The sequence below is a fragment of the Phacochoerus africanus genome, chromosome 15 (assembly GCF_016906955.1).
Source record: "Phacochoerus africanus isolate WHEZ1 chromosome 15, ROS_Pafr_v1, whole genome shotgun sequence".
NCBI classification, from domain to species: Eukaryota; Metazoa; Chordata; class Mammalia; order Artiodactyla; family Suidae; genus Phacochoerus; species Phacochoerus africanus.
Genome location: NC_062558.1, coordinates 55836116 through 55861043, shown reverse-complemented (window position 1 = coordinate 55861043; position 24928 = coordinate 55836116). Strand labels below are relative to the sequence as shown.

At 36.1% G+C, this 24928-nt stretch overlaps 1 protein-coding gene across 1 annotated transcript in view; it reads right to left on the bottom strand.

Annotated features, from left to right (window-relative positions):
* ERO1B (endoplasmic reticulum oxidoreductase 1 beta) overlaps positions 1–24928 on the bottom strand; it is a 74523-nt gene that overhangs the window by 4919 nt on the left and 44676 nt on the right. Inside the window, exons 9-15 of the mRNA XM_047760460.1 lie at positions 20012–20023; positions 17458–17484; positions 13705–13797; positions 13334–13580; positions 12226–12295; positions 9773–9859; positions 8137–8270 (exon numbers count right to left, since the gene is read on the bottom strand). Coding sequence (XP_047616416.1) covers positions 8137–8270; positions 9773–9859; positions 12226–12295; positions 13334–13580; positions 13705–13797; positions 17458–17484; positions 20012–20023 — 670 coding nt within the window. The remainder of the gene's footprint in view (positions 1–8136; positions 8271–9772; positions 9860–12225; positions 12296–13333; positions 13581–13704; positions 13798–17457; positions 17485–20011; positions 20024–24928) is intronic.

The window sequence follows — 24928 nt, the reverse complement described above, 5'->3', positions numbered from 1 at the left end:
AGAGTATTCAAGATAAAGAAGTCACATTTCCCAGGTTTCCATGTCCAAGAACCACAGTGCACCAGCATCACACAACAAAGCAGTCCTGCATTGGGTGCCCTCACTGAGGCGGGACTGGACCACATAGATTGTCAGCCAATAAAACTACCAATTCACTTAAGAACTATGCACAAACTCCCCAAGTGTAACACGGTAACTTTGGGTTAGTACAGCCAAAAATCAGTATTTAAATGGCTGACAATCAAGTGGAAAATACAATGAACAGGTCTCATTAACAATTGACTAAGTAATTGTGCTATGTCAATGTAATAGAATATTGGCCTATATTAAAAATAGTGCTTATGTATTTGAAAGTTGGTAATAGAATAAATCTCAAACGTTCTGATCACAAGAAAATCAATGGATACTGCAGAAATACAAAAAATGATAAGAGAATGCTATGAATAATTATATACCAAGAAATTTGACAACCTAGAAGAAATGGACAACTTTCTAGAGACATACAACCTGCCAAAACTGAATCAAGAAGAAATATATCAATTGAACATATCGATTACTAGAAATGAAATTGAATATGTACTAAAAACACTCCTTACAAACAAGGTCCAGGTCCAGAGTGTCACAGGTGAATTCTACCAAACATACAAAGAAGAACTTACACCCATCCTTCTTAAACTTTTCCAAAAGGATGAAGAAGAAGGAACACTCCCAAAGACATTCTATGAAACCACATCACCCTAATACCAAAAACCAAAGATACTACCAAGAAAGAAAATTACAGGCCAATATCTTTGATGAATATCGACACAAAATTCTCAACATGATTTTAGCCAACCAAATCCAACAACATGTCAAAAACATCATACACCATAACCAAGTGGGATTCATCCCAAGTTCACAAGGATGGTTCAACATATGCAAATCAATGTCAAACACCACATTAACAAAAGAAGAGTAAAAAACACATGATCATCTCAATAGATGCAGAAAAAAAGCACTTGACAAAATCAAATATCCATTCATGATAAAAACTCTTACCAAACTGGGTATAGAGGGAACATATTTTAACATAATAAAAGCCATTTATGACAAACCCACAGCCAATATAATACTCAATGGAGCAAAGCTGAAAGCCTTCTCACTAAAATCTAGAACGAGACAAGGATGCCCACTCTCACCACTTTTATTCAACATAGTATTGGAAGTCCTAGCCACAGCAATCAGACAAACAAAAATAAAAGGTACCCTAATTGGAAGAGAAGAGGTAAAACTGTCACTCTATGCAGATGACATGACACTATATATAGAAAATCCTAAGGACTCCACACAAAAACTACTCAAACTGATCAATGAATTCAGCAAAGTAGCAGCAAGATTAACATTTAGAAATCAGTTGCATTTCTGTATACTAACAATTAAATATTAGAAAAGGAATATGAAAATACATATTTTTAGTATTGTACCCCCCAAAATTAAATACCTAGGAATAAACCTGACCAAGGAGGTAAAAGACTTATATGCTAATAACTATGAAACATTAATCAAGGAAATTAAAGAGGATTCAAAGAAATGGAAAGATATGCCATGCTCCTGGACTGGAAGAATTAATATTGTTAAAATGGCCATACTACCCAAAGCAACCTACAGATTCAATGTGATTCCCATCAAATTACACATGACATTTTTCACAGCATTAGAACAAACCAAAAATTTATATGGAACCATAAAAGACCCAAAATTGCCAAAGCAATCCTGAGGGGAAAAAGAAAAAACAATCAGGAGGCATACCTCTCCCAGACTTCAGACAATATTACAAAACTACAGTAATCAAGACAGTGTGGTACTGGTACAAAAACCAGACACACAGACCAATGGAAGAGAATAGAGAATCCAGAAATAAACCCAGTCACCTATGGTCAATTAATCTTCAACAAAGGAGGCAAGAATATAAAATAGGAAAAAAGATAGTCTCTTCAGGAAGTGGTGCTGGGAAAACTGGACAGCCACATGTAAATCAATGAAACTAGAACACACCCTCACGCCATGCACAAAAATAAACTCAAAATACCTTCAAGGCTTAAACATAGGACAAGACACCATAAAACTTCTAGAAGAGAACATAGGCAAAACATTCTCTGACATCAACAGTACAAATGTTTTCTTATGTCAATCTCCCAAAGCAACAGAAATAAAAACAAAAATAAACCAGTGGGATAATCAAACTGACAAGCAAAGGAAACCATAAAAAACCAAAAAACCAAAAGACAACCTACCGAATGGGAGAAAGTAGTTTCAAACAATGCAACTGACAATGGCTTAATCTCTAAAACATACAAACAACTCATATAACTCAACAGCAAAAAAACCAACAACCCAATTGAAAAATGAGCAGAAGACCTGAATAGACATCTCTCCAAAGAAGATATACAGGGGGCCAACAAGCACATGAGAAAATGCTCAACATCACTGATTATTAGAGAAATGCAAATCAAAACTACTATGAGGTACCACCTCACACCAGTCAGAAGGGCCATCATTAACAAGTCAACAAATAACAAATGCTGGAGAGGGTACGGAGAAAAGGGAACCCTCCTACACTGTTGGTGGGAATGTAAATTGGTACAACCACTATGAAAAACATCATGGAGGTACCTCTGAAAACTAAATACGGAACTACCATAGGACTCAGCACTCCAGCTCCTGGGCATACATCTAGACAAAACTTCCATTCAAAAAGATACATGCACCTGTATGTTTACTGCAGCATTATTCACAATAGCCAAGTCAAGACAAGGAAACAACCTAAATGTTCATCAACAGATGAATAGGTTAAGAAGATATAGTACATATATACAATGGAACACTACTCAGCCATAAAAAAGAACAAAATAATGCCATTTGCAGCAACATGGATGCAACTAGAGATTATCATACTAAGTGAAATAAGTCAGAGGAAGACAAATACCATATGATATCAATTATAACTGGAATCTAATATATGGCACAAATGCACCTATTTACAGAAAAGAAACAAACTCATGGACATAGAGAACAGACTTTTGGTTGCCAAGGGTGAGGGAGAGGGTAAGAGAGTGGGATGGACTGGGTGTTTGGGGCTACCAGATGACTATTGCATTTGGAGTGGATAAGCAATGAGATCCTGCTTTATATAGCACAGGGAATTATATCTAGTCACTTGTGATGGAGAATAATGTGAGGAAAAGAATGTATATGTATAATATAGACTGGGTCACTTTGCTGTACAGCAAAAATTGACAGAACATTGTAAATTAATTATAATAGAAAAAATAAAAAACTTAAAAAAAGACCTCAACATAAGAAAAGACACCAAACTCCTAGAAGAGAACAAAGGCAAAATATTCTCTAACATCAACTGTACAAATGTTTTCTTAGGTCAGTCACCCAAGGCAACAGAAATAAAAACAAAAATAAACCAAGGGGACCTAATCAAACTTAAAAGCTTTTGCGGAGCAAAGAAAACCATAAAAAAACAAAAAACAAAAAACAAACCAAAAGACAACCTATGGAATGTACGTGTGTTATGGATGTTAACTAGACTAATTGCAGCAATCATTTTGCAATATATACAAATACTGAATCCTTATGCTGCATACCTGAAACTAACATAAAGCTGTATATTTGACTTTACCTCAAAAAAAAAAAAATTTGAACACTGGGAAATGATTACAATATAATGCCAAGTAAAATAGAATAAAAAAATATACAAAATGTACGCTTTCAACTCTGTAAATACGCACACATATATATGTAATGTAAATTTTTTACTTATAAATAATGAGAAAATACACATTAAAAATACAACAAATGTTGAAAGGGTCCTAGGTGGTAGGGGTATGAATGATTTTTTGAAGTTTATTTTCTAAATTATACTTTTACATGTTTTTCCAAATTTTCTATAATGACCATGAATTACTTTTATAACTAGGGGGACAAAGAAATGACTATTTTAAAAGCTTTAAAAAGCAGATGGCTGCTCTTTGTTTTCCCTGGGGAGGCAAAGGGAGAGTAAATTAGGCTGTACCTTATTTGTATGACCATCCCACCCTGAGTGTCATTACCCCTAAGAGAAGAGTTTCTCACTTCTAGTATAAACAGACAAAAAAAAAAAAAAAAGACTTTTTTTTTTTTTTTTTTCTTTTCAGGGCCTCACATGTGACATATGGAAGTTTCCAGGCTAGGGGTTGAATCAGAGATGCAGCCGCAAGCCTACACCACAGTGGCAGCAACACCAGATCTGAGCTGCATTTGTGACCAATACTGCAGCTTCTGGCACTGCCAGATCCTTAACCCACTAAGCGAGGCCAGGAATCGAACCTGCATCCTCATGGGCACTATGTCAAGTTCCTAACCTGATGAGCCACACCAAGAACTCCAAAAAGTACTAAAAATATCAGAGTACTGAACATCCAAAGGTGTTTGTAAATTACCATCACAACCATGCCCACTGGCACGGACTTTAGGTAGCATCTAATAATGTTACCAATGTCACATAAAACCTCATTTCATCTTCATGTTAATTCTGTGAGAAAGGTTTTTAATCATCTTCATTATATAGAGAAAGGAAACAAGCTGGAAGAACGGAGTGATGTGCCTGAGCTCACACTGCCAGTAAATACCAGGGCAGGGGTTCCAAAGCACTAGGGCTCCCAGTTCTGAGTCCAGTACCCTCTAGAGAAGAACACAAGGTAACAACAGGCTATAGAACTGAAGCCGGAAGGTGTGCATTTATAAATACTCTTTACGACACTCCAAAATTTTGAGGAAGTTAACATCTGCTTCTTTCTCAATTTTATTTAGATTTAAGTATGTTTTAAGAAGCAAATTTACAGATGTAGAGAACAACACAGTGGTCACCAGTGGGAAGGGGGAAAACGGCAATATGGGAGTAGGTGGAATCAGAGGCACAAACTATTATGTATTAGATAAGCTACAAGGATACACTGCACAACTCAGGGAATACAGCAAATGTTTTATAACTATAAATGGAATATAACCTTTATTTATTTATTTATTTATTTTTGTCTTTTTGCTATTTCTTGGGCCGCTCCCGCGACATATGGAGGTTCCCAGGCTAGGGGTCGAATCGGAGCTGTAGCCACCGGCCTACGCCAGAGCCACAGCAACTCGGGATCGGAGCCGCGTCTGCAACCTACAGCACAGCTCACGGCAACGCCGGATCCTGAACCCACTGAGCAAGGGCAGGGACCGAACCCGCAACCTCATGGTTCCTAGTCAGATTCGTTAACCACTGCGCCACGACGGGAACTCCCCGTGATTCACAATTTTTAAAGGTTATATTCCGGAGTTCCCGTCGTGGCGCAGTGGTTAACGAATCCGACTAGGAACCATGAGGTTGCGGGTTCGGTCCCTGCCCTTGCTCAGTGGGTTCAGGATCCGGCGTTGCCGTGAGCTGTGCTGTAGGTTGCAGACGCGGCTCCGATCCCGAGTTGCTGTGGCTCTGGCGTAGGCCGGTGGCTACAGCTCCGATTCGACCCCTAGCCTGGGAACCTCCATATGTCGCGGGAGCGGCCCAAGAAATAGCAACAACAACAAAAAAGACAAAAAAATAAAAAATAATAAATAATAAAAAAATAAAAATTGTGAATCACTATATTGAACACCTGTAACATAACATTGTAAACTTCAAAATGTTTAAATTGTTTAAAATCTTTTTTCATTTAAGTTTCATTTTAAATACTTTAAGTTTCTTCTGTTTTATCTTACTGCAGGCCTCATAAGTGGGTGGACTGAAATTTTCATGAAACACAAATTAATGATGGATATTCTAGGTCTATCTTATATTAGAAATTTCAATCTACATGGTCATCTTTACAGAGAAGCAACAGGTGAAATTTTTGCTATTAAGATGGGGAAAGGACAATTAATTTATTAATCTAACTGCCTCTTTTTAACTTAAAAATACATGTTAAGAAACCACAAGAGGAGTTCCCGTCATGGTGCAGCAGAAATGAATCCGACTGGGAAACATGGGGTTTCGGGTTTGATCCATGGCCTTGCTCATTGGGTTAAGGATCCGGCATTGCTGTGAGCTGGATGCAGGTCACAGACGCGGCTCGGATCTGCAGTGGCTGTGGTGGCGTAGGCCGGTGGCAACAGCTCTGATTACACCCCTAGCCTGGGAATCTCCATATGTCGTGGGGGCAGCCCTAAATGAACAGGAAAGAGGAAGGAAGGAAGGAAGGAAGGAAGGGAGGGAGGGAAAGAAAGAAAAGAAAGAAAGAAAAGAAAGGAAAAAAAGGAAAGAAAGAAGAAAAGGAAAGAAAGAAAAGATAGAAAGAAAAGAAAGAAAGGAAAGGAAAGGAAGAAAGAAAAGACAGAAAGAAACCATCAGAGTCTATCACTTGGTTCTCTGTTTTTTATTTGGCTGCACCCTCAGCATGTGGAAGTTGCTGAGCCAGGGATCAAACTTATGCCACAGCAGCAACTGAGCTGCTGCAGTGACAACACTGGTTCCTTAACCTGCAGAGGCACTAGGAAACTCTGGTTCCCTATTTTTTTTTAATTTCTTCCTTGGTTTGACTTTTTTGCCTTTTTTTAAGGGCAACATAATATTATTTACTCATTTTCTAAGATTCTTTTCTTTCTCTTTCGTATTCTTCAGTTAGTTGGTACTGCATGCACTTCTGCAGGGAAATTCAAAATTATTTTCAAAACCATCTGTCATCAAGCACACTACATGCTTATGTACAGACAAAAAACTGGAGGAAGAATGAGTGAAAGTAAAATGCCTCCTCAGATAAGAAATAGAGCGGCTGAAAGATTTATTTAGTTATTTTGGCTGCACCTGCGGAAGTTTCCTGGCCAGGGTGGAACCCTAGTCACAGCAGTGACTGCGCCGGATCCTTAACTGCTGAGCCACCAGGGAACTCTGGCTGAAAGCTTTAATCTCTCTTTCTCTCCTTACTCCTGCTACTGTACTTGAACAAGTTAAAGTTAGCTATAGAGAATATTATTAGGAGAACATTTCCCCACAAAATTGAGAAGGCAAACTGGGAAATACTAGCAATCTGAAACTCTCACTTTTCCCTGTAACCTGCAGAGAAACTGGCTTGCGAGTACAGGTGTGATTCTGTGTGATAATAATTCTCCCTCTTTGTCAACAAAACAAACTACTTTAGTAGCTATGATTGTTGAAGTGTGTTGAAACCAGCAGGGGAATCAAAAGCCTTCACCATGGGAGCTCCTGTCATGGCTCAGCGGTAACAAACTGACCAGTGTCCATGAGGATGTGGGTTCGATCCCTGGCCTTGCTCAGTGGGTTAAGGATCTGGTATTGCTATGAGCTGTGATGTAGGTAACTGACAAGGCTCAGATCCCAGGTTGCTGTGGCTGTGGTGTAGGCCTGCCGCTAGCATAGCTCCGATTAGACCCCAAGATCTAATGGGAACTGCCATGTACTCTGAGTATGGCCCTAAAAAGCAAAAAAACCCCAAAAAACCCAAAAACCAAAAACCAAACCAATGTCTTCACTATGAAAACACTTTTTAGATGATAGACACTCGACATGTATGGAAGAATTTAGAAATTTGACCTTGGGCCAGACAGTAAATGATTTTAGGGAATTGTTAACATTGTTAAGTGGGAAATGTTATCATGGTCACATAGAAAAATATTTTTTTAAAAAGTGCATGCTGAAGTTTGTGGAAAGGAATTGCCATGATGTTTATAATTTATTTTTAAATATTTGACTATACTAAAGAGCAAACATGGCAAGAATTAACAACTGTTAAATTAGGTGGTGAGTATGAAGATACTGATTCTATTCACCTCTCTTTTGCAATACTTTAAAATTTTATAATAAAATGTTTTAAAGTTTTTATTTCTAAGTGACCAAGAAGCCTATGGCAAGTTTAAGCAGTGAAAAAGTGAAATGTAACAGGTTTCTTGAAGATTAGCATACTTTTTTAAGAACACTGCTCTGCTCAAAGACACTCTGAATCTACAGGCATTTAAACAAATTAAAACTGTATGTTCATATGACACATTTGTAGAACAAAAATGAATCTGTGGCTGAATATTTAGGTAAAATAAATAAGAATATCCTAAAAAAAAGAAAAAGAAAACAACTCTTACCTTCCAAAAGCATTTAAAAGAGCAACTATCTCCTGCCGAGTGAGTTGGAAGCCTTTAGATGGGCTGTTCTCTGGAAGCTTTTGGATTTCTTTTTCAGAGAATAGTATCTTCAGGGCAGTTCCTAAACCCTGAGTCTAAAGAAAATGGGGATAAACTCATAATTAAATTCACATAATAATAACAACTACTATAAAGATCTGAAGGAACAGTCACTGCGATGAGAAGTTAGGAAACTCACATGAACTGAACTTTTCACAACATTCAACTATGCAAAATACAGTTTATACTTCCTCACAGATTATTCATATATAATAAATTTATCTAAATTGCTAAGGAAACCTGAATAGCTTAACACTTTTGGACACATATCATATTACACCAAATTTAAAAAGTGGAAATTTAATTTGGAAAAAATTTATTTGGAAAAAAGTGGAAATTTAATTTGGAAAAAAAACCATTCCAAATTTAAAAAGTGCCTTTTTTTAACCTACAAAATACCACATTAGGATTACAGTGTTCAATATATAACCTTGAAAGCACTTCTATAGCCCTTAAAAATTCAAAACTCAGAAATTATTATAAATTGGGTTTTTTTTGGTTTTGTTTCTTTTTGTTGTTGTTGTTTTGTCTTTTTTTGTCTTTTCTAAGGTCGCATCTGCGGCATAGGGAGGGTCCCAGGCTAGGGGTCCAATCAGAGCTGTAGCAACTGGCCTACACCACAGCCACAGTAACGCCAGATCAGAGCTGCGTCTGCCACTTACACCACAGCTCACGGCAATGCCGGATCCTTAACCCACTGTGCAAGGCCAGGGATTGAATCTGCAACCTCATGGTTCCTAGTGAGATTCATTAACCACTGAGCCACAAAGGGAATTCCTGTTTATTTCTTTTTGGCTACACCCATGGCATGCGGAAGTTCTCAGGCCAGGGATCAAACCCTCACCACAGCAGAGACCTGAGTCACAGCAATGACAATGCTGAATACTCAACCCTCTGAGCCACAGAGAACTCCTTATTATAAGTTTTAATGTACAGTGATACCTATACTTACTTTCTCAATTATTTGCACTAGAGAAAAAGAAAAACCTTACTTCAATTTAGCTTCCATTAAAAAAATTCTCCCTCTTGACTTTCTATTACTTACTATCATCTCTGTAAAAAGACAAGCAAGAAAATACCACATAATTTTTTTTATACTGAATATATAAGGAAACGGGCCTGCTAAGCAGAACTTCCCTGTTTTGTGACTAAGGGGCCTCCTCCTTTTGATCACTGACACACATTTAGTGACCAAAATTTGATAATTAAGTTTTTATGTAATTATATTTCACCTTGTATATACATATATAAAACACCAATACACTGTGTATTTATAACCACCAACTTCAGAAGTGAATCTCAGATTGTACCAACAGAAATAGATACAATAAAACCAAAATCATTAACCAAATAGGAAGAACATCCTTACATATACACATATTACATAGCTTAATATTTTTTCATAAATAAAACAGAAATGACACTTTGAATTTCTAATTCAATGAACAATGAGTACAATTTTAATAAAAACTTTCAACTTCTTTGCAGAGAAATTTAAGATGAGTAATAGTTTCAAAACAGAAGACAACACACAAACCTGTAATTTCCCCCATAATCTGCACTTGTCACATCCAACACAGTCCATTATACGGGAGATATTCTTGAAATGTAGCCGGAATTCCTCCTAACGTGCAGAAAATATTTTCAACTTAATTAGACATTTAAAATCAAATGGCATTTTTCTGAGTTATAAGAAATAAGATTTTGAAGCTTATTAATGAATGAGTTGTGTTTTTCAGTAACAAAGAAAAAACACTTGAATTTGTAGAGCATAACATGGCACATAAAATGGCTAACAATAATGGCAGTTTATAAAATTCATTCCATATGTATTAGTTCAACCAACTTTTTATTGAGGGGCTACTCCATGCAAAGCACCAACATATACAATGTGTGGTGACAGAAAAGTAAATAATTCACCATTTCTCCTTTGAAGGAGCTTAACTGCTGCATACAACCAGGGGTAAGGCACCATTTGATACCTGCATACAACCAGTGGTAAATACATCTATATTGTATTTCATTTATTTCTGATACATTGCTTTGTGTGGGATTAAGTGAGAAAGCTGGTCCTAGGACAATGACCAACCTCCATCTCTCTCCTCAGGACCACACTGTGTTTGTAACACATGCTGCAGCAGCAGCAAGGACCACAGGGCTATGTAGGGGGTATATGGTCTTCCAGTTCTCCACACTTGCTACTGCAGCTGCTCCAGGCATGCTTGATCACTGGGTCCTTGAATTCTTCTGTGTTAGTTTCCCACCCAGTTAGGTAACTCTTCTGCCGGCGAAAACCTGCACATGGGTTTCTGTGACTCTTAAGGTCAGTCTTACCCTCTCTGAGGACAATACTAGTTAAGAGAAAGTTGCCTCATCTTTTTCACAGGGAAAATGTAAAAAAAAAAAAAATCACATTATACTGAGGCATACATTTTATTTCATAAAGCTGGAGAGAGCTGCTTGAAAATTGGCCATCACAAGCCCAGCCTAGCTGCCCAAAGGGTTCGGAGGAATCAATGTCTTGGCCAAAAGAAAGATAACATGAACAGAACACAAAGACTCCTGTGCTCTCCATTTCCCTGTAGTTCATGTTCTTTGGAGCAGGTGGAAAAATTGACTTAAACTTTCCTTTATACACCTCTGAAAAATAGAGAACCAAATTTCCAGTATTTGTGAAGCTAGTTGTGAAACCTTAGTCCATTCTCAGCCTTACCTTCCTTGTTTACAAAAAGATACATAATTGTAGTTGTCTTTTCTACTAAACAAGAGCATTGTGAAGATCAAAAGTATAATATTTGTATAAACACTCAGAAAATAGGAAGCATGACAAGAACGAATTAACATTATATTAAATATCACAATAGTAATATACCTCTAAAATAACCATGAAACAAAACAACCTTCTAAAACTAAAATATATGTAGCTAAATTACTTCATTTTAGAAATACCAAGAAACTCTGAAAATTTATTAGTTCTTACAGCACTAGATGTTCACATTTAAAACATTTCAGAGCCAAATGCATTTCAGAATTTGGGATTTTTCAGATTATTACAACACTACACATACACTATTTACTATGAAACACTCAACCAGAGTGTAGGGCAATGCTCGGTCATCGAATACATGATTGTTCTTGCAGCAAAATGTAAGAACATTTATACAAAGCAGAATTTTTAAAAAACGCAATATTCAAGGTTTTATGGGTTTTTTTGTTTTTTGTTTTTTGTTTTTTTACAGTATAGTTGATTTACAGTGTTGTGTCAATCTTATATCAGTCCAGGTTAAGTTCGGCTACCAAATTAATTTACACCGAACATAAGAAAAATGTTTCAGTTTCTGGAGCTTTTTGGATTTCAGAATGGCATATAAAAATTGTGGAGCTATAGTAGAAGACTACTGGCCAATTTCACATACTTTTATGAACACTGTCAAGGTATAATTGTGTTCCTTAATTACTGTAAGCAAATGAAAACAAAGTGCTAACATGAAGTTTCATGATGATCTTAAGATACATCCTCTTTCTGATATTGCAGGTCAACAGGTAATTTTTGCCTTATATGTTAGTCCATAAGGACAAAAACATAATGGTTTTAAAAGCTATAACATTCCCAAAATAAACTTTAGAAAATATACTCTTTATTGCCTTCAAAGTGGCTAACAGTACATAATTTTTTAAAAAGATACATCAAAACAGTAAATAAAAGTAGAAAAGAAAGAAAACTTTCTCAAAATAATACCCTTTAAAAAGACATTTACAAAGATGTCATTAGTCAGAGTAATGAATGAGGATTCACTAAGCAGCTGGTCAAACCAGAAAGGAATTGAGAAGAAAGTATGGAGAAGGAGCTTTGCATGTCATTTGCAGTAAAATCCACTCAGACTAACTTCAACAAGATGGAGAATAGGGAAAGAAAGTTTAGATAAACATGACTAAATTACAACCAGCAACCTGCTCCCCACCCTGACCTCCCGATCAAGAACTTTTTACCTTTAAAGATTTGGCCCCCTTTTTGTCACCTGCAAACATGGATTTCTCATCAAAGTGCATGGGGAAGGACCTGATGAAATGACATAAATTACAGATGAAAAATTCAAGCTCTGCTAGAATCTTCTATCTCTACAAATATTTAAAATTCATAATTTACTCATGCGTAAGGTTTAGTAACACAGGACAGTAGCAAACAGTTCACATATAAACTATTTAACAAAAGAGTAAAGCAAGATAAAGAAAACTTTGCAGTCTATAAGACTGTGTTTTGAAAAAAATCACATAATCTAATAAATTAACTAAAAATGATTTATGTGAAAAATGCACAACACTCTCTTAACATTTTAAAACATCTTTTAAAACTTATTGCATAATTTTCTTTAAACATTTATTTATTTATTTTAGTGACCACACCGGGAACATATGGAAGTTCCTGGGCTAGGGGTCAAAACGAGAGCTGCAGCCACCTGACTATGCCACAGCAGTGCCAGATCGGGGCCACCTCTGTGACCTATGCCACAGCTTGTGGCAACAATGGATCCTTAACCCACTGAGTGAGGCCAGGGATGGAACCTGCATCTTTATAACATTATGTGGGGTTCTTAACCCATGGTGCCACAATGGGAACTCCGTCTTTAAATATTTCTTAACTGAATTTTCCTCCATGCTCATTTTAACACTCAGTAAACTCCAATTTTATAGACCCAGGATTTTTTTAAAAAAGGTTTATAGAAAATAATGCTAACGTCCTCTTAAATAACCTATCTTTATGCTAACACACACTAGCATCTGAATTTAAATAGCAACTGGAAGAATAAAAAACTGGTAGAAGGAACATTAAAATATCATTAATTTTGGTATTACATAAAATTTTAAGTTATATTTAAAAATATACCCTACTCTCAAGTGTGAAAGTTTATGCAACAAAGCTTTAGAGATGCTTTTCAGCCAACATTTTTAGAAAAAATTTTAAATGCTGCCATTCTACTGAACACTTGCCTTCTCAGTTCTAATTTTCCCCTTTCCTAACTTTTAGGAGTCAGTTTTTGTTGTATTTCAGGCACTGCATCATTCAGCTACAGAGTGGAGAATTTAATTCAACTCTTACTTTGTATCTTGAAAGATATTCAGGAGAAGGGTTTTTGTGTCAGCGTCTTCTTCTACATTTCCAGTGTAAAGGTCGACAATTGAGCGCTCAAAATATGGGGCCACCTTTGACAAAGCTCGCAGTTCAATTAAATATAAAAAGTACAGATTCTTTAGCCTCCTTGGACCTTCTCCCTTGGTTTCCACAGGGTCAAAGCGGCGCTTAAATTCTTTCATATTAGGTCCCCAGCTAGGTTTACCCCAGGTTTCTAAAAAGAAAGAGAAATATATTACATGCTTTTAAGAAATAGGATCCTTTCTTGATAGAGAATACATATTTTCCCCCAACTATTTTTATACCGAGGCACAATTTCTATGTAGAAATCTGATTACCTTTCAAAAGATAATTTGCGCAGAGATGTAAATTGATACTAGCGTGAAGTCCTGATATAAGCTTATAGAAGACTCTTTTCTCCAGACACAAACCTATTAAGAAAAATATTGAAAAAAGAAATGACATCCATTGAGATAACAGAAATACTGAATCAAGAAGATCTGGTACCCAGACTCACAGTTAAGATTCAGGGACATTACAAATAAATCAAGGAATAATAGAAAATAATATAAAAGAATTGAGATTCTTTCACTAGAAGATAAAATAAGATTTTGACTTCAGAGCAGGGTTACCTGAACATGAGGACTTAATGAAGAATAAGACAGAAATGTCTGGCTACTGGAGGTCCAAACACTACACTGCACTTGGTAAGTTCTCATATTACCCAGAAGGCAACAGTATGGATTTTTCATGGTTTAGGCTAAACTAAAGCAGATGTAAAGTTACTGCTTTGGTATAACATAGTTGTTTCTCCTTTTTCCTTCCCTATAGATGTTCTTTACTTGAACCGACTTGCTAGTGTAGGAATAAGAGACTGAATTCTCTTTCCTTCCTCTTGATTCTTTATTGTGTCCTATACATCCTCTGCCCTGGGATTCTCTAATTCTACTTAACTGTGTGTTCCACTTGTAAGGAGCCAAAACTTGGAAAACACACATCAAAGGATTTCCACCAATTAAATAAAAGTGTGAATATTTACTACATGAGTAAAATCATATCAGGATGGAGTTCAGGAATATGGTAGAAATTCATTTTATGTAGCTTTCTTAAGCCACACAGGCTTTTGCTCAAAACAGAGGTCCAAATAATTTCACCATCGTATCCCACCCCTGCCTCCATTTAAAAATATTTTTTCTCATGGAGTTCTCCAGTGTTGTACTGCTGTGGCATAGGTTCAACCCCTGGCCCATGAACTTCTGCATGTCATAGGTGGGGCCCAAATTTTTTTTTCTATTATAAGAGTAATAAGGACTTCTTGCTATGGTGCAACGTGATCAGCAGCATCTCTGCAGCACGAGTAAACAGGTTCAATCCCCAGCCTGGCACAGTGGATTAGAGGATCCAGCACTGCCATAGGCAAGGATGAGGCTCAGATCTGATCCCTGACCAGGAACTCCATATGCCACAGAAAGGCCAAAAAAGAAAAAGAAAAGAGTAATAATGTCCAGTCTCTTAGGATAGAACATGATGGAAGATAATGAGAAAAAGAAACTACATATATGTAAGACTGGGTCACTTTGCTATACAGCAGAAATTGGCACAACACTGTAAGACAACTATAATTTAAAAAAAGAGTAATAGACATTGTGAACATACTTAATGTTATTAAATACATTTTAAAATGCTTAGAAGGTAAATTTTATGCTATGTATATTTTACCACAATAAAGAAACAATAAAGAAAGGGAAACATTTTTGGAGAATATTCTTTATAGAAAAATTTAAAAATAAATAAGAATGCAAAACATAAGCCTTTAGAATCCACTAGATGCAGAACAATTATCTTTTTCCTTTTCCTACCACCCAACAACATTTGTTTCTTTTATTTATTTGTTTGTCTTGACTTCCCAAATGAAGAAAAAATGGGCTTCACCAATGAAAACTAAGAAATAATACTAGCTGAAGGATTTTTAAAAAGTTAAGAGTATGTATGTGGTTTACTTTGTATCTTTTCAGGACCTTTTAGATCTTCAATTTACTATCCTCTATGTTCTACCATAGATAGCTCTGAAGCCAGTAGCTTCTAAAAGGAGAAAATGATTACTTTGCAATCTCACTCCCTAATTTGGAATTCTTCCTAGAACATTCTCATCATCACAGATGGAGACCAAAAGGTAGAAATTAAATTCTATTTTGTAGCTTCCTCGTAAAAACATATGACCAATTTCAAATGTTTATGGTAAAAGGGACATAAACAATATGAATAACTTTGATAAAACATTAGGTACTACTCCTCTGGTAAAACTTTTAATCAAATCTGTTATCATGCAGCAAAACGATCAGATTTGAAGTTCACTTTCTCTTCCTTCCATTCTCCCTCTCCAAGCAGCAAAATGTCTAAAGATGAGTGAATGGAAAATAGGCAAGGCAAAGCTCACGAAAATTCATATGCCTAAAAACAAGAACATGAAAAACTAGGAGGCAATTGTAATTTTTTTTCTTTTGCAAAGGCCACAAAAGCACCTCACTTAAAACAAGGATGAGTGATAAATGGGATGAAAGGAGTAGGTACGTACTTCCATAAACTGTGAAAATTAGGTAACTTCAAGCAAAGTCATAATAATAAAACCTGTGCCACGTGAATGCACCAGGATGCACTTAGCAGGAAATTGCTGGAGAGCTGCTCCCCACCTGCAATCTGCTGCCATGCCTAATGCCTGACCAGCCCAACTACTCAAATTTAGAAAGTGGAGCTCTTCTTCCTGTTTGGATTTAATTTCATTCAGTCATTTTCAGCAAATGAATTACAGGACACCAATATACAATTTTTTTTTTCTCTCACAAAAAAATGATTATTTGACATGTGTCTATTGTTTAGTGATTTTTCACAGCAACTTTTACAGGCACCGTCTATATTTACAGTGTGGGTAAGTTGCATGACTATTGCTGCACTTATGCCTCAAATCAGAAAACCAGATCTCAGAAAAGTTGAGTGCTCACTGGACCATGTATCAACATCCAGGGACTCCTAGCAGTACGATACTAGGAGAGTGGTCAATACAGTACAAGCCAGAATCCGATATTGCCCAAAAATTTCATTCTCATCTTGCATTATCAATATGCAAAGTTTCTGACCACCTCTTTTAACCTAAATACTACTTTTCACAATTTCTATTTCAGAATAAGGCTAATTAAACAAAAACTAAGTTATCTCTTCCCACATAGGAATTTATCAATATAAATTAAAAATATATTTGCATATCAAAAATAGCTCATTAAAAACAAAGAGATACCATGTTCATAACACAATAGACTTAACAAACAAAAAACAGAATTAGCTACTTAGATTAACTCAGTAGAGGTCCTATAAGGTTATGGCTATGAAATATCCATTTTCCTATATCATTTGACTTACTTAGCCTTCACTAATATATTTGAACTTCTAGTTTCACAAAAAAATGGCAATTTGCTAAATTTTTTAAAAGCTCCATATATCCACTTATTAACCCAAGTTTAAAAGAAGTCCTAGAATTTTTCAGCTTCCCATTAATAACATTTTATAATTTCAACACTAGAAAATATAAGAATGCAAAGTAACTAGTATATTGAGGTCTATATTACTTCATCCTTTAGTTAGACAAGTTTAGACTATATAACATGTGTTAACATGTTTAAAACCTTCTGAATTCTAATTCATCTTCCCTTAATTTTAACTTCATATATAAAAAGAGCACTTTCCAAAAAGAATGTCTCTACTTAAAAAACCAGACTTGCATAATGGTTACTAGAAAAGTAGTCTGGATGTGTATTACACACAGAATGGAAATAAGACTAGAAAACAGTTATGAAAAGCTGATGAAAGCATCTGCCCTGTATATTTCCATAACATTGGCTCTTAGATGACCAATATCCTCAATATTTTCAAATAATTTTATCCCAAACATAATAATCTAAAATATGTTATTTTCTTTCAAATATTTCCAGGATTAGTTGTCTGGGTAATAAATCCTAAAACTTACAAATATGTATTAAATAAATATATTCAATTTTTGCAAGACGCCAATAAATTTAAAATGCAGACATTAAGTTTACCTTCTAGCCATGTGTAGAATGATTCTCCTAAGAAACAAAACAAAAACAGTCAAACACATGTACAGAACTGAGTTGAAGGGTTTCAATGGTCATTCATAAATAAGAATTAAGTCTATAAAATATTTATGACAGATTAAGGAATATTTCTAGAAATGTCCATTGCTTCATGTGTAGTAGAAAAAAAACATGGTTCTAGAAAAAATGTCCAAACATAACTGAAGTAAATCTGGGAGAATGTTTGTATAAATGACATTTTGACTTGTAAACAATTTTTATTTGATTTTGTCTTTTTGTCATTTTAGGGCCGCACTTGCAGCATTATGTAGGTTTCCAGGCTAGGGGTCTAATCGGAGCTGTAGCCGTCGGCCTACGCCACAGCCACAGCAACACAGGATCCGAGCCATGTCTGCGACCTACACCATAGCTCACGGCAACGCTGGATCCTTAACCCACTGAGTGAGGCCAGGGATAGAACTCACAACCTCATGGTTCCTAGTCGGATTCGTTAACCACTGTGCCACGACGAGAACGCTGAGAAAAAAAATTTTTTTTGGTCGCACCCATGGCACATGCAAGTTCCTGGGCCAGGGACTGAACCCATGCCATAGTTGTGACCTGAGCCACAGCTGTAACAATGCCAGGTCTTTAACCCACTGTTAGGCCACATGGGAACTTCTTAGAAAAATTTCAGTCAAAGTATTACGTAAATCTTACTCATTTGAAGGCTTAAATATCCATAAGTATGGGGAAGAAACAATCTTAGATTTGCTTTTGATGAAAACCATAGCACTGGCTCAAAACTTCCAGAAAAAAACGGTAAATATAATACAAAAATAATATTATTGTTCCTTTTTTTCCCTAAGCCAATAAAGCTGGGTATATTTCCTCAATCATCTAAAACTACTAAGTTTCAAGGAATAATTAAAAAATTCCCTAATTTTCAAAATAATTTTTCAAAAAAGTTAATGACTAGACTAAGAAGGAGACTTAACGTGTGTGCTAATGCTGAAAGAACTATTTCTAGCCCAACACTGTTCTTCTGAGTGAAAAGAAAAATGGCAGTCAATAAACACAAAAATAGTTAATATACTTCCTAAGTTACCCCTCTTTTTTTTTTTTGAATTGTGAAAAGCAAAGCATGATGATAAAAACTCAACACATAGAAGAGCTGAACAAGGATAGCTAAGCTAAAGGATAAATTAGATGGTGGGGAATTACTTTGCCTCCTGAGTCTTCACCTTTTGCAAAACACCACAAACATCTACATAGAGATTCATTCATTCAGCATACTCTTACTAAGATCATTCATCATTATCTTACTTGTTTACCCAAAAACCCCCAGCCACTAACAAGAAAAATCTAGCTCTCAAGCTGCTCAATAATCTGGCCTCTACTCATCTTCCTGATTCAAACTACCTCTATGTAAAGTCTTTCCTACTACTAACAGGGTCTCCCCAAATATGCCTCATTTTCCCTTTCTCAACCCCTGGTCCACTTTGTCATCCAAGCAGCACATACAATCCAGTTCTACTGGCTTGAATCAGTCCGTTATTCAAATCCATCTCAAATGCCACCTCCTTTAGTAGGACAGGATTTATTCCACTTCTAAAGAGCTATAGCACCTACTATTTGTACTGTGTATCTATTACTTCTTTATCATTGCTCATGTATAGTGCTTATCATTCTTACTATACATATAGCAATATATATTAGCTCTTAGAGGGAAGGTATCATATTTTATATACCTTTCTATCCCATACAATGCCCATCACAGTGCCCCTGAACACAGATAAGTAAACACTCTTTTGATATAATTATTTTGGGTGTTTTGGGGCATGCCATGATCAATACTCATTTAGTAACCTGGAATGACCAATTGTTGATAAATTAAGATTCATAAGATTAAGTGTTATAATTCTAAATGAGGTTATAAATTTCAAAGTCAGTAAGAAAAGTCAAAAGACAAATTATCTGATAAAATTATTTTAACTTCTTTCCATTTCTTCAGACTATATTCCAGTAGATTACAATAACCAAAAAAAAAAAAAAAGGGCAACTTGGAATGTGATCCTGTTTCTATACTAAACACCTATGTAAAATGGTCTTCATGTTCTTTTTAACATAGAATAAGTGTATTTGTTTATTTTTTTTGCTTTTCAGGGCCACACCCATGGCATATGGAGTTCCCAGACTAGGGGTAGAATTGGAGTTACAGCTGCTGGCCTAAGCCACAGCCACGCCATATCCGAGCCACGTCTGAAACCTACATCACAGCTCATGGCAACGCAGGATCCTTAACCCACTTAGTGAGGCCAGGGATCAAACCCAAAACCTCCTGATTCCTAGTCAGATTTGTTTTCCACCGTGTCAAGATGGGTACTCCTAGGATAACCTTAAATTATAAAAAATACTCATTTTTTTTTGGTATCCCTGATAGCTCTTTTATGAAAAAAATAGGATACTTTCTTTTAAATAAAAAACAGGAAAAATCAAATTTTTATCATTAGAAACATTTCTTATACACTTGAAGCAAACATAATGAGTTTCAACTCACCATTATCTTCTCCTGAAAGAGAAAATAAAAGACAGAATTTTAGAAATGTCTTACACAATTCAGATTCCAATCTTCTTTATTTCATATGGGATTAAAAATTACTGTGTGTTAAACTATTATACCATGAATCTTTGTCAGTGTGCAATTATCCTACAAAAATATAGGCCAAAGAATATAAGATTTTCACATATTTTTAATGAAATAAATAACATCAGAGAGAAACTAAAAATAACCATAAAGCCCACTAGTTTCAATGGTTAACAAACATACAAAGTCACTCCTTTTAATCATTATGTACATAGTTCTCTCTGAACACATGTTTCCATGCTAGAGTACTTTTTTGAATGACTGCTTCTCAGCACATATGCACCTTAATGAAAGCACTTTCTAAACTGTTGTCAAAGGACCCCTGTAGGTGCTACAGGGTGGCCTAGACAGGGGAGGGGCCATAAGCCTGGGCTTCAGCAGCTTTGCCTTTATTAGCTTTCTATGTGGAATTCTGATATATGATTTCATTTTTGGAACAAAAATGTTCTGTCACCAAAAAAAGCTGTTGGAAAGCTAGTTGTAGAAGCCCAGCTGTATGGCTCAGGAATTAATGTGGAAGAAACATAATTAATAGTATTAAACAGCTGTTAAGAAACAATTAGCAGTTCAGTGGAGAAAGCGTGTAAACAGCATTATTAACAGCTATTCAATTATTTCATAAGTACCCACCTATAACCTGGGACCTGTTCTCCACCTCACCTAGTCTCATGTCTCTTTTACACTTCTCTTTCTTCTCTGCTCCTCTGCCTCCCTCTATCTTTTTCTATATGGGCTCTCCTCCCCCTCCTCATCTTTCCAGCAGTCTCATCTCTTCAGTATATCATAATACAGACATGAAGTATTTCTTGGGACTTAATGCTTTTATTAAATGAATAAGTATATTTTCTGCTTTAGAAGTTAAGTGATCAGCAACATCTTGTTTGACCCACCTCCTAGAATAAAGACAATAAAGACACAAATAAGCCAACTGGACCTGACTAAACTAAAGCTTCTTCATAGCAAAGGAAACCATTAAAAAAACAAAAAGACAACCCACAGAATGGGAGAAAATTTTTGCAAATGACTCAACTGACAAAGGTTTAATTTCCAAAATATACAAACAATTCATACAACTCAACAAAAAAGCAAACAACTGAATCAAAAAATGGGCAAAAGACCTAAATAGCCATTTCTCCAAAGAAGACATACAGATGGCCAGCAGGCACATGAAAAAAGGCTCAACATCACTAATTATTAGAGAAATGCAAATCAAAACAACAATGAGGTTCTACCTCACACCAGTTAGAATGGCCATCATTAACAGGTCAACAAATAACAAATGCTGGAGAGAATGTGGAGAAACGAGAACCCTCCTACACTGCTCGTGGGAATGTAAATTGGTATAATCACTATGGAGAACATGGAAATACAGCAGAAAACTAAATATAGAACCACCATATGACCCAGCAATCCCACTCCTGGGCATATAGCCAGACAAAAATTTCACTGAAAAAGATAATGTGCACCCATATGCTCACTGTAGCAGTATTCACAACAGCCAAGACATGGAAACAACCTCAATATCCATGGACAGATGAATGGGTTAAGATGTGGTACATATACACAATGGAATACTACTCAGTCATAAAAAGAATGAAATAAGGGGAGTTCCCATCACGGCTCAGTGGTTAATGAACCTGACTAGCACCCATGAGGACACAGATTTGATCCCTGGCCTCGCTTGGTGGGTTGAGGATCCAGCATTGCCGTGAGCTATGGTGTGGGTAGCAGGCACAGCTCAGATCCTGCATTGCTGTGGCTGTGGTATAGGCCAGTGGCTACAGCTCCAATTCAACCCTCCATATGGGTTAGCCTGGGACCCTCCATATGCCATGGGTGTGGCCCTAAAAAAGACAAAAAAAAAAAAAAAGAATGAAATAATGCCATTTGCAGTAACATGGATGGAATCAGAGCTTCTCATACTAAGTATATAATATCAAAATCAGCAATCATAGGGAGAATACAAATGCAAGATATTAGAAATGTATTTGAAATTAAGAGACGAGCAACTTAAAACAATTTTGTATATATACACAGACTGCTATATCAAAACCTCATAGGAACCACAAACCAAAAATCTACAATAGATACACATGCACACACAAAAAGAATCCAAACACAACACTAAAGATAGTAATCAAATCACAAGAAAACAAAAGAGGAAGGGATGAAAAAAGACCCACAAAAACAAATCCAAGACAATTAACAAAACAATAAGAACATACATGGTGATAATTACCTTAAATGTAAATGAATTAAATGCTGCAACTAAAAGACATAGACTAGCTAAATGGATACAAAAAGACAAGATCCGTATACATGCTTTCCACAAGAGACTGACTTCAGTTCTAGGGACACATACAGATTAAAAGTGAGGAGACGGAAAAAGGTATTCCATGTAAATGGAAATCAAATGAAAGCTGGAGTAGAAATATTCATATCAAAATAGACTTTAAGGAGTTCCCATCATGGTGCAGCAGAATCAAATCTGACTAGGGACCAGGAGGTTGCAGGTTCGATCCCTGGCCTCACTCAGTGATTAAGGATCTGGCGTTGCCATGAGCTGTGGTGTAGGTTGCAGGTGCAGCTTGAATTTGGCATTGCTGTGGCTCTGGTGTAGGCTGGCAGCAACAATTCTGATTTGATCCCTAGCATGGGAACCTCCATATGCCACAGGTGCAGCCCTAAAAAACAAAAACACCAACCTCCAAAAACAAAGGAAAACACCCCACAAAACAGACTTTAAAAAATTAGAATGGCAGTTCCCGTCATGGCTCAGTGGTTAAGGAACCCAACTAGCATCCATGGATGTGGGTTCAATCCCTGGCCTTGTTCTGTGGGTTAGGGATCTGGTTTTTGCTGTGAGCTGTGGTGTAGGTCGCATACATGGCTCAGATCCTGCACTGCTGTGGCTCTGGTGTAGGCCAGTGGTTACGGCTCTGATTCGACCCCTAGCCTGGGAACCTCCATATGCCATCCATGCAGCCCTAAAACACAAAAAGACAAAAAATAAATAAATAAATAAATAAAATAAAGAATGTTACAAGAGACAAAGAAGGACACTACATAATGATCAAGGGATCAATCCAAGAAGATATTACTATTGCGTGCGTGTGTGTATGCACCCAATATAAGAGCACCTCAATATATAAGGCAAATGCTAACAGTCATAAAAGGAGAAATTGACAGTAACATAATAATAGTGGGGGACTTTAACACCCCACTTACATCAAGAGACAGATCATGCAGACAGAAAAATCAATAAGGAAACACAGATCCTGAATGATACACTAGACCAGATGGACTTAACAGATATTTATAGAACATTCCATCTGAAAGCAGCAGAATACACTTTATTAAGTTCACAAGGAACATTCTCCATGATAGATCAGACGCTGGCCACAAAGCAAGCCTTGGTAAATTTAAGCAAGCATCTTTTCTGACCACAACACTATGAGGCTAGAAATCAACTATAAGAAAAAAACTGTAAAAGACACAAACATGCGGAGGCTAAACAATATTTTACTAAACAACCAATGGATCATGAAGGAATTGAAGAGGAAATAAAAAGAGAGACAAATAAAAATGAAAACACAATGATACAATGATCCAAAGCCTATGGGATGCAGCAAAAGTAGTTCTAAGAGGAAAGCTTATAGTGATACAAGCTTATCTCAGGAAACAAGAAAATCTCAAACAAACTAATCTTACACCTAATGCAACTAGAAAGAACAAACAAAACCCAAAGTTAGCAAAAGGAAAAAAATCACAAAGATCAGAGCAGAAATAAATGAAATAAAGATGAAGAAAATAATACAAAAGATCAATGAAATTAAAACCTGTTTTTTTGAAAAGATAAACAAAAGTGATAAACCTTTAGCCAAGAAAAAAAGGGAATGGGCTCAAATCAATAAAATTAGAAATGAAAAAAAGAGACGTTACAACTAACATCACGGAAATACAAAGGATCATAGGCGACTACTATAAGCAACTATATGCCAATGAATTGGACAATTCAGAAGAAATGGACACATTTCCTACAAAGGTATAATCTTCCAAGACCAAGACTAGCCAAAGAAGAAACAGAAAATATGAACAGACCAGTCACAAGTACTGAAAACATTTAGTACTTGATTTTAAAACTTCCAAAAACCACAACTCCAAGACCAGATGGCTTCACAGATGAATTCAATCAAACACTTAGGGAAGTGCTCTTCCTTCTGAAACTCTTCCAAAAAACTGCAGAGGAAGAAATACTCTCAAACTCATTCTATGAGGCCACCATCACCCAAATACCAAAGACCAGACCAAGACATCACAAAAAAAGAAAATGAGACTAATATCACTGATGAATACAGAGGCAAAAATCCTCCACAAAATAATAGCAAACCAAACCCAACAATACACTTAAAGGATCACACACCATGATCAAGTGGGATTTATACCAGGGATGCAAAGATTCTTCAATATAAGCAAATCAATGTAATACACCACATTAATAAAATGAAGAATAAAAGCCATATGATCATCTCAAGAGATGCAGAAAAAGCTTTTGACAAAATCCAAAACCCATTTTTTATAAAGTCTATCCAGAAAGTGGGAATAGAGGGAACCTCCCTCAACATGATAAAAGCCATTTATGACAAACCCAAATCATTCTCAATGGAGAAAAGCTGAAAGTATTTCCACTAAGATCAGGAACAAGACAAGAATGTTCACTTGCATCATTTTTATTCAACATAGTTTTGGAATTCTTAGCCAGGGCAATCAGAGAAGAAAAAGAAACAAATGGAAACCAAAATGGAAAAGAAGTAAAACTGTCATTGCCTG